Below are 15,989 nucleotides of genomic sequence, written 5' to 3'. Positions count from 1 at the left end.
TTTTTAATTCTATCTGCTGTTAAAAATGCTCTGCGTAAGTATTTCCAGTTAAATATTTTCCAATAATGTGTGTTAGAGGTATAATTAACTGATAGTAAAATGTTAGTTTTAATTTCTTTGTTAACTGCAGTCACTGACCTTTTGTTAAGGACTGCCAGTATGATGGTTTGGGAAGTGTTTTATATGTTATTAACTCTTTATATAGATTTGAAATGGAATTTTTCTTTTCACAACTATTATATATAAATTCATACAGAAAACATTTGGAATACCTTTAAATGAGGAATTATTAATTAATTTGCATAAATATTGAGTGTACATTAGAATGCTTTGTAAGGTTAACCAGTCCTGTGTTGGAATACTGTAAGCAGTTTTTATCATATGTATATCTAAAACATTTAATTTATTTACACATTGAAACCAGCATAAGAATACATTTTGTTCCCAGGAGGTTACTGTTTCCCTATATATTTTGTGAAGAAAGTTCTTAGTGATAGTAAATGGGGTTAAAAGGTCAAACCAAAGTTTTAGATTTATGTTTGCATTGATAAGTTTTCTAAAGGAAATTCAAAGCGAACTGGACAACCAGGAAAAAGTAAAATTTTATTTGAGCGCTTTCGTCAATTTTTAACTATGACTTCTTCAGAATAAAATCAAGTTACACTCAGAGTCTTATGTAACCAGTGCAATACATCAATTAAAAAAACACTTGTAGAATGTATAGCAACTTTTAAAGGTACAGGCTCCCTTAATGCATTTTACTAGCAAGTTATGTAAATTTTTACCATAGATGTTATATCTCTTTATATATATATTTTCAAAACCAAGAATAAATAAAATCAATAACATTATTGTCATGGTTGTAAGAGACATTAAATATTTAAATGCAGAAGCCTGCTTTTAATTAAAAAAAACTGCTAAGTGAGACCATATCATTAAGCCCTGCGGTAGTGGTGGCATTGACCCTCAGTTGCCATAATAGTTCTTTATACTCCAGCATATGGTCAATAGGGCCACCCCTTTCATCTATGATTATCTATTCGAGAACTATAAACTTGAAATAGTGACCTGGGTGAAGTTTAATATGTTTGATTAATGCATTTGTGATGTTACATTTGTCTATATCATAAACATGTTGGTAAATGCGAGTTCTAGAAGCATTTTAAAAAGCTTTTAAGAAGAGGATATCCGAAAGAATTTGTTACATCTTTGTAGGAAGAAGTTACTAAAAAGAGATTAGAGGGACATAAATCTAACTATTGTAATAACATCGAATTGAGTCCACTTTTCCTCATAAACATGTGTCACAATTCATTAAACAAAGCAGAGACAAACATCTGTCTAATAATCATTATGAAGACAAAGAATAGTAATTTCCTAGCTCTTCAAACTTTCTGATATTGCAAAATGTTGACAGTAAGCTATTTTAACTGAAAGACTAAAACATTTCAATACTTCCTTGTGAATATACATTTTTACTTATAGTGTAGTGTCAAGAACTGTCTTTGAAATCTATGCATTACTTCACTTCTTTCAAGTCATTCATTTTACAGTTCAGATTATATTTTGTCAAAATGTCAATAGCATTTCAAGGGCACATTTAATATTTAAACTGATATTTTAAATGAATAGCTATCAGTTACCAAGTGATTTTGTACAGAGTGTGAGGTAACTGCAATTATACCATGACCCACCCAAAACGTGCATGCTGATTGGCCAGCATGCACATTGTAAATCGAGTTATACTAATGGAAAAAGGTCCGGTCGCCCGGACTTTTTTCCATTAGTATAACTCTACTGTCTTGCTATGTTAAATGGGTTTAACATAGCGAGACAGCTTTAAAATAAGCAACGGAGATCTCCGTTGCTTATTTTAGCTGTCTCATGCTAAACCCATTTAACATAGCGAGACAGGTTTAACGGAGAAAGCAAGATCTCCGTTGCTTTTGTTTTATATGTTAAATGGGTTTAACATAGCGAGACAGTTTTAAAATAAGCAACGGACATTAAAACTGTCTCGCTATGTTAAACCCATTTAACATAGCGAAAACAGTAAAAAAAAGCAACGGAGATCTTGCTTTCTCCGTTGCTTTTGCCCACAGCTCTGATGTACTGTGCAGGCGCGCAGTACATCAGAACTGCTGCGGATGCCAGACATCTGCGGAAGGGCAGTAAACAGGCATTATACTATGCCATTATTTATTTATTTTCTTAAATAATGTCATGGTATAATAGCAATAACCCACTTCTGGGTGTGGGTAATACTGTATTTACCCACGGTTAGCTTTGTTTGGTCCCTCGGGCTTCGCCCTCAGGACCAAACCACGCCAACCGTGGGTAAATCCAGCATTACCCACACCCAGGCGTGGGTTATTGCTATAAGATACCATGTTGCAAAAGTAATTTGTGCTCTAGAGACCATCAATTTCAAGTAACATATAAAATGTAACTTATACAATGCAGACAGCTTGCGGAATCAGCATGTTAAACTGAGTAATACTTTTTAATCAAGCAGCTACATTTAAGTGCACATGTAGTTTGGGAATATTTCAGTTGTGTTTCCAGGAATATGTAATCCTATGAGGATAAATCATAAAATATTTACAAACAGTCCTATTATGTATTTATTTTACCTTGCTTAGGTTGTTTTTCATTTTAATAACTAAACATTACTTTTTCTTATTATTTGTTATCTGTGACACTAAATGCACTTCGCAGGTTCACAGCATCCTTAGAAACTGTAGCAATTGTTTACTGTTCTATGGCAACACAAATAGAATGTGAAGAAAGCTTCACCAAGGATGCTTCTTAAATAGCTTACAGCAGAATGTATCAGGGCCACTCCCACAGGTGGGAGGTTGGAGTAATGATTAAGGTGTTTACCTTACAGACGCAAAGTACAGGGTTTGATTCTCACATGGGATAACTGGCTATGCTTAAAATGGCTCACAAGGGCAGAACCTATGAACCTAAGCCACTAGAAAACCTCTTTAACCACAGTCTTAAGACAGGTTTTGTCCCAGATGAATGGAGGACTGCAGGAGTCATCCCTATGCACAATGGGGGCCCATCAACTGACCCAGGGAACTACAGACCCATTAGCTTGACTAGTCTTATCTGTAAGGCTATTGAGAGAATTATCATGAACCTGATCAATAACAAAATAGGAACTTTCCAAACACTGGACCAGACCCAATTTGGCTTTGTCAAAGGGAGGTCTTGCCTGCTCAATCTAGTGTACTTTTTTGAGAAAGTCACCAATACCATGGATGAGGGTACAACAGTATTCACCTCTTATCTAGACCTGGCAAAAGCTTCTGACACAAGCCCCCACTTCAGGATCATAGAGGAAACTTACAGAGTTAGGCATAAATCCCTACATCATTAGATGGATAATCAGCTGGCTCACTGACAGGACATGTGTTGTCAGGATAGGTGAATCCACTTCCAACAGGAAACCTGTTACTAGCGGTGTCCCACAGGGTTCAGTGTTGAGACCCTTCCTGTTTGGTATATACTTCTCTGAAGTGAAGGTCAATGTTGGGGGCCTCTGGCTCACCAAGTTTGCTGATGATTATAAGCTGAGAGCAATCACTGATATCCTACAAACAGGCCTAAAAATTAACAAATGATTGGTGCTAAAACCAGGGTCTGAGACTAAATGCTAAAAACTGAGTAATCATACCCTTTGGTAAATCAGATATTGTTGCAAATTATAATATTGATAGCATACTCCTAAAGGTAGACCCAGTGGTGAGGGACCAAGGATCACAGACAGATAGTAACCTAAACTCTGACCACTAGGTAGGTACGGTAGTGAGGAAATCCTTCTGTGTGGCTCAATTTATAAGTAAAGGCATTATCTCAAGATCAAAGGAAGCCATAGAACCATTGTACTCAGCCCTTATCAGGCCCATATTGAGTACAGTGCTCCCTTCTGCATATACCTAACCAGGCACTTACACCAACTGGAGTGGCCCCAGAGGTTTCTCACAAAAAAAAAATACAAAGTGTAAGACACATACTATGCAGATGGACTGAAGATCCTAGCCCTTTACTCTGTCTCATATTGTTTATTGAGAGGGGACTTATGCCTGACCTACTAGGTATTCTATGATCCAGCCCTGATGAAAACATTACATATTGCAAGAAAACTTATACGAGGAGTACACATTCCATGAACCTTAATCTTATTTGTGACTCTACCAGAAATTGGAGAGACAGATTTGTATCCCAAAGGCTACCTCGTCTATGGAATAAACTTCCCATTTTCATAAAACAAAGCCCATCCCTCACTCTGTTCAAAAAGAATTTAGATAAATGGATTGGGAGCCATAAATTCACTCCTGGAGTACTGCCTATGTCCCTTATGGACAGAGGCAGTCTGTAAAATGACTTAGGGCTCCAACACCCAAAGACTCACTACCTGATACTACCCCATCCCATGTATGAGGAATTAAGATATAGTATTGTCACATCCTTGGTATCATTGGCCAGACTTGTAAAGGATCTTGTGTCATTAGCCTAGTAATCAACTATGAACCTATGAGCCTGTTATGATCCACATGATCACTTGCTTAGCATTGCTCCTATGTTCCTATGACTAGTCCAGATTGACTGTTAAACTTAAATATCCCCCTTTTTCTTCTATACTGGTATAAGCATATTTATTCTACAGTCACCTAAGACATGCCTTGGTCTCCATACTAAGATGAATACTTTCAGGACCCGTTTTTCCCTTAACACACCCAGAATCTTTATCATATCTTCATTTGAGCCTTTCACTAGCTTCATTTACCTTAGGGCACCATAGACTTCTTCAATGCTGGGTTCTTCTTCCTCTTTCATCATTAGTGGTGCATGTGGTAGTACAGTTTCCATGGGGTTTCTTCATTTAGAAGCCTCTTAAAATGCTCCTCTCATCTGCCTTTGATGTCCTGTGGACAGGTGAGCAGATTGTTACTGGCATGTCTTTTAGATATCATCCGACAAATACCTTCATAATCTTTCGGTCACTGTCTTGCAACCTGATAGAGATTATCTGTGCCATTTGTGCTAATAATGATGATATTTCAACTGCAGTAGTACTTCTTATTCTTCTTTCAGCTGTTCCCGTTAGGGGTCGCCACTTCGGATCATCTGTTTCCATTTCTTCCTGTCCTCTGCATCTTGCTTTGTCACATCAACCACCTGCATGTCCTCTCTCACCACATCCATAAACCTTATCTTAGGCCTTCCTCTTTTCGTCTTACCTGGCAGCTCCATCCTTAGCAGCCTTTTCCCAATATAGCCAGCATTCCTCCTCAGCACTTGTCCAAACCAACGCAATCTCACCTCTCTGGCTTTGTCTCCAAACTGCCTAACCTGAGCTGACCCTCTAATATACTGATTCCTAATCTTGTTGATCCTCATCACACCCAATGCAAACCTTAACATCTTTAACTCTGCCACCTCCAGCTCTGACTCCTGCTTTTTTGTCAATGCCAACATCTGCAACCCATATAACATAGCTGGTCTCACTACCCTCTTGTAGGCCTTACCTTTCACTCTTACTAGTACCCGTCTGTCACAAATCACTCCTGACACTCTTCTCCACCTACTCCTACCTGCCTGTACTCTCTTCCTCACCTCTCTTTCACATTCACCATTACTTTGAACTGTTGATCCCAAGTATTTAAATTCATCCATCTGTCAACTCTACTCCCTGCATCCTCACCATTCCTCTATCCTCTTTCTCATTTGCAGACATATATTCTGTCTTAGTCCTGCTGACCTTCATTTCTATCCTCTCTAGAGCATATCTCTAACCTCTCCAGAGTCTTCTCAACCTGTTCCCTGCTCTCACTACAGATCACAATGTCATCGACAAACATCATAGCCCACGGGGGCTCCTGTCTGATCTCGTCTGTCAACCTGTCCATCTGTACCACTCTTACATAGTTCTCTGCCACTCCCAACTTCCTCATACCGTACCACAACTCCTCTCTAGGCACCCTGTCATATGCTTTCTCTAAGTCCACAAAGACACCGTGCAACTCCTTCTGACCTTCTCTGTACTTCTCCATCAACATCCTCAGAGCAAACATCGCATCTGTAGTGCTCTCTCCTGGCATGAAGCCATACTGCTGCTCAGTAATCCTCACCTCCCTTCTTAACCTTGCTGCCACTACTTTTTTCCATAACTTCATGCTGTGACTGATCAATTTTATCCCTCTGTAGTTACTACAGCTCCACACCCTTATTCTTAAAACTGGTATCAAAACACTTCTTCTCAACTCCTCAGGCATCCTCTCACTTTCCAAGATTTCATTAAACAGTTTGGTTAAAAACTCCACTGCCATCTCTCCTAATTACCTCCATGCTTCCACAGGTATATCATCTAGACCAACAGCCTTTCCATTCTTCATCCTCTTCATAGCTGTCCTTACTTCCTCCTTGTTAATCCACTGCACTTCCTGATTCACTATCTCCACATCATCCAACCTTCTCTCTCTCTCATTCTCTTCATTCTTTAGCCCCTCAAAGTACTTCTTCCATTTGCTCAACAGACTGTCCTCACTTGTGAGTAAATTTCCCTCATTATTCTTTATCACCCTTACCTGATGCACATCTTTCCCAGCTCGGTCCCTCTGTCCAGCCAATCAGTACAGGTCCTTTTCTCCCTCCTTTGTGTCCAACCTTTCTTACAACTCTCCATACACCTTATTCTTAGAGTTCGACCCCTCTCTCTTTGCTATGCACCTCATCTCCTTATACTCCTATCTACTTTCTTCATCTCTCTGACAATCCCACTTCTTCTTCACCAACCTCTTTCTATGTATACTCTCCTGTACTTCCGCATTACACCACCAGGTCTCCTTGTCCTCCTTCCTCTCTCCAGATGTCACACCAAGCAACATTCCAGCTGACTCCCTTACCAGTTCTGCTGTAGTTACCCAGCTATTTGGTAACTCTTTACCACCACCCAGTGTATGTCTTAACTGTTCCCTGAACTCCACCTCACAATCACCCTTTTTCTACTTCCACCACTTGATCCTTGGCATTGCCCTCACACTCCTTCTGTACTTGATCACCAACGTCATCCTACAGACCACCATCCTATGTTGCCTAACTACACTTTCCCCTGCCACCCTTTGCAGGCTTCAGTCTCCTTCAAAATGGTCCTCCTGCATATGATATAATCCACGTGTGCATCTTCCTCCACTCTTGTACATCACCTTATGCTCCTCCCTCTTCTTAAAGTTTGTATTCACCACAGCCATGTCCATCCTTTTTGCAAAATCCACTACCATCTGACCTTCTGCATTCCTCTCCTTAACAGCATACCTACCCATCACTTCCCTCATCCCCTCTGTTCCCTTCACCAGCATGCCCATTGAAATCCACCCCAATCACCACTCTCTCACCTTTGGATACACTCATCACCACTTCATCCAGCTTACTCCAAAATGATTCTTTCTCATCCATCGTACACCCATCTTGCAGAGCATATGCACTAATGACATTCATCATCGCACCACCAATTTCCAGCTTCATAAAAATCACTCAATCAGACACTCTTTTCACCTCCAAAACCCTCTTGCCATACTGTTCCTTTAGGATAACCCCTACCCTATTTCTCCTCCCATCCACACAATGATAAAACAATTTGAACCCACTTCCAATACACCTGGCCTTACTCCCCTTCCATCTGGTCTCTTGCACACATAATATATCAACCTTCCTTCTCTCCATCATTAACTAGCTCTCTCCCTATACCAGTCATACTACCAACATTCAAAGTTCCTACCCTCACTACCACACTCCTAACCTTCCTCCTCTCTTCCTGACTTCGGGCATTTCTTCCCTCTTTTTTTCTCCTTCGGCCAGCAGTAGCCCAATTTCCCCCAACACCCTGTTGTCTAGCAGTACTGGTGGCGGTCATTGTTAACCCGGAGCTCAACCGTTCCAGTATGGAAATCTGTATTGTTGTCCACATATGTCATTTGGCAAAGGTTTTACATTGTATGCCCTTCCTGACGTAACTCTCCCCATTTATCCAGGCTTGAGACCAGCACGTAGAAATTAACTGGCTTGTGCATCCCAATGTCTGGCAGTACTACAGAAGCAAAAAGTAATCCTAAATGAAGCTATTCAGCAAAAGAACACATGGTGGCTTTACAGAATTAAACAAAGCAAGGCTCATTTGCAAAACAGGCAAAAAGAGTCACTACAGAAATGCACCTCTGTCATTTCAAGCAGTTTGTTATACATAAAAATGTTATCTTGGAATCTGTGGATATAGAAAGGATATAACAGTTAAGCTTATCAGGGGAAAGATGAAGACATGAAAAAAGAAATAACATGGTTTATTCTATGACAAAAACGGCACATATTTTACTTTTTTCTGTTATAAAATATTTCACTCATGCAATTGTCACTATGTTCCTACTGCTGTCATACCTCTCAACTGGCCAGATTTTTGCAGAATGTCCATATTTTTACCTCACATTTTTGATCTGCTCCTCATAAAATTTGTGTTTTTTGACAAAATCACTGAAGATCAAGTCACTAAATAATGACATACATGTGAGAGTCAGACGTTGTATCCTTCAGAAAGTGCATGCTAATGCAAATCCTGATATTCTAGCAACCTTCTAAGTTTATAAGAGCAATATTTACAATCTGTCCTTATTTTGGGCATTTGTCTTCCCATTATTTTAGGCTTTGCCCAAATTATTTGCACTAAGAGGTTGAGAGGTATGATAACCGTTGTTTGTAAGGTTGTAAAGCACTAAAGTGATGTAAACATACCTCGCCTTCATAAAATCTTCTATCTCTTTGCAGGTCTTTCTTCCATCATTGAGTCTTTGGAGAATATTATCGTAACCAGCTGTACTTGTTATATCTGAATTCTGTAATAAGGAAAACAGACTGAATTCTTAAGTGAGAGAAGCCAAGAATATTTCTTACTGCAATGTTCATGTTCAGTTTAGAGTGATTATTTCCTAAGGCCTGTTATAAGACCGAGAATGATGAAAATTAAAAACTCAGAAATCTAATTAACAAATATTGCAGTGCTATCAAATAATAAGACTACAGTTACAACTGTCAGCCAGCAAAATAGACTGATTTGAAATAAGAATAGAAAAAATATAGGAAAACTCATTAAACATCTTAACAGCTTAAAACTGAATAAATGTTTACATCTTCACCAAGGTAAAAGCAACCAAAATCAATTGATGTAACTAGCATCAAGTAGAATCAACTTCATTTGCATAAATATGAAAAACAGAATGATGCTGGATTTTAAAGTAAGAGTCAAAAATAAATAAAATTCCAATCATGCATGTAGATGATCCAGGAACCAGACTGAATTTCTCAGATAAAATGCAAGTAAATTCAGGATCTTCACTAGTTTACAAAATATCAGCCTATTCAATGGTACCATCACTAGCAAGGTTTAATTTCCTAAAAGTTAATGCAGAAGTAGAGAGTAGAGAGAAAATAAAAGTAACATCTAACCTGCAAGACATTATCTCCCCTTAAAAGATAAACTGTTGTACTGCTGAAAATAAACCTCACAGTTAATAAATGTTCTAATGCAGCAAAGAATACCAAACTATACTGCAGAAGCCAGCACCATGGTATAGAGGGATAAAGCCGTAACTCATGTCCAGGTGACCTGGGTTCAATTAGTGACTAGGACGTCTGATGCACTGGTATGAGAAGGGTAGGTGTGCCCATCCTGGGGGGACAGAGTGTGTGCATTTGTTCCTTTGGGCCAGTTGGCTGCAGCCCCTCTGATTCTAGCTTTGACCTGCTCATTCAGACTTCCCTTCTCCTCAACCTGCCATCCCAGATACTGATGCTTGAAGCCATTAACCTGTTGCATTATTTTCCCTTCTATCTCAGTTCAAAGCTTCTTCTAATTTCCCCATGTGCTGCCATTACAACTGTCTTATCTGTACTCAGTTTCAACCCATGTGCCTTCAGTTTTGCACTCCATTCTGTTTCGCTTTGCTGAAGTTTTTGTTCACAGTCTGCCTGTAATGCCATGTCATTTGCATACAGCAACTTTGTTGATCTGTCCCTGTTGACTTGTTTCCAAATGTAGTCCATCACCAGTATGAACAGCAGTGGGAACCCCTCTGTGAGTCCGAACACTGTGCTTGTGTCATTGGGTTCTTGTACATAGCCTGCTCTAATTCTTCCAATGTTTCTGGGATTTCAAAACACTGCAGGGCTGCCCAATACATCTTTCTTGGGACCTTGTCATATGCTTTCTCAAAGTCTAGGAATGCCCAGTTGCACTCTTTCCTTATCTCTAGTTTCTTCTCAACTATCTGATTCACCACAGATATTGGGACAGTTACACTGCATCCTGAACTGAATCTAAACTGCTCATCTACCATCTTAATTTCTACTGCTTTGCATATTCATTTATTAATTACCCTCTCCAGCACTTTCATCCATCGTGTTAAGAATTCAACGCTACCATACTGCCCACAGCTGTTAATGTCCCCTTTTTTATTGTACACTGGAGCTAGTATGCTTATTCTCCAGTCACTGGGGATATACTTTTCTCTCCACACTGCTATGAGTACCCTCTGGAGCCTCTTCTCTACTGCCTGACCCAAAATCTTGATAATATCTGCTATGACCTCATCTGAGACTGCTGCTTTCCCTGACTTCATTTTCATTCGTGCTGTTCTTTCTTCTTCTAGGGTGGGCTCCTCCTCTTCTTTCATCATAGGCTGTGTCCGGGACAGTACATCCTTTGTGGGGCTTTCTTTACTCAGAGGCTTCTGGAAGTACTCTTTCCATATGCCTTTGTTGTCCTATGGACTGGTGAGCAGGTTGTTGCTGGTATCCCTTATGCATGGTGTCTGTAGGCATCAAACAACCTTATGAAGAATCCCAATGCCTACTTTCTTTATCTTTCTGTTTTTGCCTTGCAAACTGAGATAGTGTCTTTGTGCCATTTACTGACTCACTTTCCAGTAGCTGGTAGAGTGTATCTGATGCCTTATTGTTTGCTATTGCAACTGCTCTCTTAACCTCTTTGTTACCACCCGTATTTCTTCTTAGCCTGGTCTGAATTTTCTAGTTCCTGCTTTTTCTTCCACTCCTTCTTTCTCTTGATGACTTCCTGAACATTGGCATTCCACCAACAGCTTTCATTATACATCTTACTTCCATACCTGGCTCAGCCATATATCTGTCCTACAGTCCTCATACATGCTGTTTTAAAGAGCTGCTATCAGCTCTCCCTATTTCCTCTTTTTCCTGAGGAGCTGGAACCCTGAGTATTTCCTTGAATATTACTGCTTTCTCTCCGGTAAACTTCTAGGTCTTCATCCTAGCCTCTGTTGACGTTAAAGCCTTTTGTGACTACTGCTTGCACATGATTGCAGTGACTAGTGGTTTATACTGCGGGCTGACTATTTCAATGGGGATGACTTTGCAATGACTGATTCTACCACAGTGTCCTTGCCTTACCAGGAGGAAGTTTACCTGTGTTTCATGTTGAACACTCTTGCATGTGATCTTATGAGCATTTCTCTTGCTGGACCATGTGTTGGCCACCTTCAAGTCATTTGCCAGAAAGAAGTCTAGAATGGTCTTTCCCTCTTTATTCCTGTTACCCCACCCATGTGGACCCCCAGGCGATCCTCATATCCTGTTTTGTATGTCCCGATATGTGAATTCAGATCCCCCATTATCAACGCCAACTCAGGTTGCCCTGTTTTATCTAGTAGGTCCTGCAACTACTATCTGAATGCACACTTTTCCTCACTGTCACAACCCTGCTGTGGGGCAGAGGCTGAGATTATGAATACTGCACTATCATTAGGCTGGAGTCTGACTGCCATGATTCTGACACTAATTCTGATGACATCCCTCATCATCTTCTGAAGCCTCTCTCTCTTATCAGACAAGCTTTACATTATTTAGTTTTTGTTTATGTAGAAAGATTAGATTCATTTATTTTAACTAGATTTGACTTGCCGGACAAAATGCAGCAAACAGAATGGCAAGACAGTTATTGTTCATTAAACTGCAGTGTTAAAATGTTATATGGTATTAGATATACACATGGTTTGGAAATAATGAATAATACTTTTGGAAATACGGTCCACAGTGCATGTGTTACTGAATTACTGGAATATGCAATGACACGTAATTATTTAAGGTTAGATAAACAATTTTTCTTACAATCTCAGGGTACAGCAATGGAAGCATATTTTGCCCCAACATATGCCAGTTAGGCAATGGAAAAGTTTGAAGGTGAGTATATTAATACTTTTTATATGGAAGATTTTAAAACAATTACATATTATAGGTTTATAGATGTTCTGACATTTATTGTTAAAAGTAAAAAAGAAAAAATATATATGATTTTTAGAGCATTTGAAAAATAATGGATTTGGTTTTCAGTTTTCTTTTAAAATTCAAGGTTAGCTGATACAGTTTTTGAATATTATATTTTTTTAGAGACTCCAAAATAAAATTTGTTCAAAACCGATAGAAAAGAAACTGCTTCATCAAATTTTTTTCATGTTGATAGTGGCCATTCAAAATCATTTATTCGATCTTTGCCTTCCAGATAGATGATAAGAGCAGCAAGGCTATGTGTTAAGACATTATACAGAAGGGGCTACATTAAACAGATATTATTGAAGGCAATAAAAAGATGTGCAATAAGCAACTTTTAAAAAATGTTATATGTCACCCTTGGAAGAGGGGTATGAAACAAAAGAATTTTACAGAAGATTCATCACCCATGTGCACATTTACATATAGTTATATGACCCCCTACAGATGGTAAGGGTAGTAAAGAAATATTGCTATATACTTAAGTCTGATAAAACTTAAGAAAAAGTTATTTCATATTCACCAAATTTTGTATTTAAAGGAGGAAGTATTGCTATTTTTGATAAAACAGTTCATAGTAATTGTATAAGATCAAAGATGGAGTTTAGAACAAAGGATAATATTCTCTGAAGTAGTTGTGAAGACTGTAAATATATGGAGGAAGGGGATGTCTGTTATTTAAATGGTCAAAGATTTCTTATAAATGAATTAGTTACTTGTAGTTCTTCTGAGGGGTGATTTATGTGGTAATGTCCCTGTACAAAGAATATATATATATATATATATATATATATATATATATATATATATATATATATATATATACACATACATGCACTGGATATAAAAAGTGTACACACCCCTGTAAAACTGCCAGGTTTTTATGATATAAAGAAAAAGAGATCACAATAAATCATTTCAAAACTTTTCCCACCTTTAATCTGACCTATAACCTTTACAACTCAATTGAAAAACAAGCAAATCTGTTAGGGGAAAATGGTTGCATAAGTGTGCACCCCCTTAAACATACTTTGTTGTGTGTGCACACCCTTAAACTAATACTTTGTTGAAGCACCTTTTGATTTAATTACAGCATTCAGTCTTCTTGGGTAGGAGTCTATCAGCATGGCAAATCTTGACTTGGCAGTATTTGCCCAATCTTCCTTGAAAAAGTGCTCCAAATCTGTCAGATTGCAAGGGCATCTCTTGTGCACAGACCTCTTCAGGTCACCCCACAGATTTTCTATTGGATTTATGTCTGGGCTCTGACTGGACCATTCCAAAACTTTAATTTTCTTCTGGTGAAGCCATTCTTTTGTTGATTTGGATGTATGTTTGGGATCATTGTCATTTTGAAAGGTAAAATTCCTCTTCATCTTCAGCTTTCTAGCAGACACCTGAAGGTTTTGGGCCAAAAGTGACTGGTACTTGCAGCTGTTCATAATTCCCTCCACCTTAACTAAAGCCCCAGTTCCAGCTGAAGCAAAGCAACCCCAAAGCATGATACTTCCACCACTATGCTTCACTGTGGGGATAGTGTTCTTTTGGTGATGCGAAGTGTTGTTTTTGTGCCAAACGTACATTTTGGAATTGTGGCCAAAAAGTTCAACCTTGGTCTCATCAGACCATAACACATTTTCCCACAAGCTTTTGGGAGACTTGATGTATTGTTTTGCAAATTTTAGACAGGCCTGGATGTTTTTCTGTGTAAAAAAAGGCTTCAGTCTTGCAACCCTACCCCCATAGTCCAGACATATGGAGAATACGGAAGATTGTTGTCACATGTAGTACACAACCAGTACTTGCCAGAAATTCTTGCAGCTCCCACACTGTTGCTGTAGGTCTCTTGGCAGCCTCCCTAACCAGGCTTTCGTCTTTTTATCAATTTTGAAGGGACGTCCAGTTCTTTGCAGCTTATCACTGTTGCCCCATATTTTCTCCACTTTTTGATGACTGTCTTTACTGTGTTCCATGGTATATCCAATGTTGTTGTTGTGTTTTTCGGCTTTTCCCGGTTAGGGGTCGCCACAGCGGAACTCCGGTCTGCTAACGATTGGTAGTTGATTTTTACGTGCCGAGTTACCAGTCCTGATGCCCAACCTTCAACGAAGATATGCCCATTCATGCATGTCTCCACGCAGAAGACGCTCTAGCTGAGAATCGAACCGGACGGCATCTTACTGTGAGGCAACAACGCTACCGCAGCACCACCACAGCGGGTTCCATGGTATATCCAATGCTAGGGAAATATTTTTGTACCCTTCTCCTAACTGATAACTTTCAACACTGAGATCCCTTTGATGCCTTGTAAGCCTTCTAAGCTCTCTGCAAACCATGGCTTTTGCCCTAGCAGACAACTGAGTAAATGTTAAGAAAATCCTACTAGGACAGCTGAACTTTATTTGGGCTTAATTAGAGTCTCTTTAATTGATGGCAGGTGTGTACCCAAGAAGACTGAATGTTGTTATTAAATAAAAAGGTGCTTCAACAAAGTATTAGTTTAAAGGTGCACACACACACAATAAAGTATTAGTTTAAGGGTGTGCACACTTATGCAGCCAGGGTACTGTACATTTTTATTTTTTATATTTTTTCTCCTAACAGATTTGTTTGTTTTTCAGTTGAATTGTACAGGTTACGTTAAAGGCGGGAAAAGTTCTGAAATCATTTATTGTGGTCTCATTTTTTTTTATATCGCAAAAACTTGGGATTTTAACAGGGGTGTGTACACTTTTTATATCCACTGTTCACACACACACACACACACACACACACACATATATATATATATATATATATATATATATATATATATATCTCAAATGAAAAGTGCTATTGAAAAAGAACTTTAGCACATGTTGCGAATGTTAGAAATCAAACGGTGTCTAGCCCTGCTGCTAGGCGCTTTATGCAAGCACAATATACATTTTCTGATTTTAATTTTATGGTTCTTTTGCAGCATCCACTTCATTTAAGATCTGATTTAAAGTATTAGTTACAATAGAAAGAAACATACTTATTGTAAAATATCAGTCTACAGCCCTAAAGAGATGAATGTGAATTTTAATTGTCAAATGTTTTTTCAAGGGATTAAATAATTTAATTTTGTAAATGATTTATTTTATAGCTGTTTGAATTGTTCTGTATATAGCTGAATGGCACATTTAACGTTCTTTTAGTCTACCTGGAAAGCTATAAAGCCGAGGTGCCAGGGTCTTTTATTTGAGACAATAAAAGTTAAGGTTTAATGGACAAGTGTTTTGTTAAGAGTATAGTTTATTGTCAGTGGCTCTAATAGAGTGTATTATATGTAAACAAATGAATGAAAACTTAAGAGCTTGAGGTCAGAATTTTAGTCCTTTACTTGAATGTTGCCTACGTTGTTTCGCTGGCTCATTTTAATCTGCTGTAATTAGACACTGCAGTATGTAGTCATAAAGTGATTTTATTACATTTGCTTGATGGCAGAAAAAGATAATAAGTCTATCTGGTGTGCCTTTGAAGTGCTTTACCATTCTGCCTCCCATCCACCTTATAAATTCCACTTAAACTTTTTCTACCTGCCTTATCCCATCCTGAATGCCTCTGTAGATTTCTTCCCCACCACCTCTTCTGGTATTTGCTTCTATAAA

At 38.6% G+C, this 15,989-nt stretch overlaps 1 protein-coding gene across 1 annotated transcript in view; it reads right to left on the bottom strand.

Annotated features, from left to right (window-relative positions):
• Positions 1-15,989, bottom strand: part of PSTPIP2 (proline-serine-threonine phosphatase interacting protein 2) — a 1,323,814-nt gene that overhangs the window by 491,306 nt on the left and 816,519 nt on the right. Inside the window, exon 2 of the mRNA XM_044078135.1 lies at positions 8,794-8,894. Coding sequence (XP_043934070.1) covers positions 8,794-8,894 — 101 coding nt within the window. The remainder of the gene's footprint in view (positions 1-8,793; positions 8,895-15,989) is intronic.

The sequence above is a fragment of the Protopterus annectens genome, chromosome 1.part1 (genome assembly GCF_019279795.1).
Source record: "Protopterus annectens isolate FY-2018-M chromosome 1.part1, PAN1.0, whole genome shotgun sequence".
NCBI lineage: Eukaryota > Metazoa > Chordata > Ceratodontiformes > Protopteridae > Protopterus > Protopterus annectens.
Note: the sequence above shows the minus strand (reverse complement) of the source record. Positions and strands in the feature narration are given on the sequence as shown.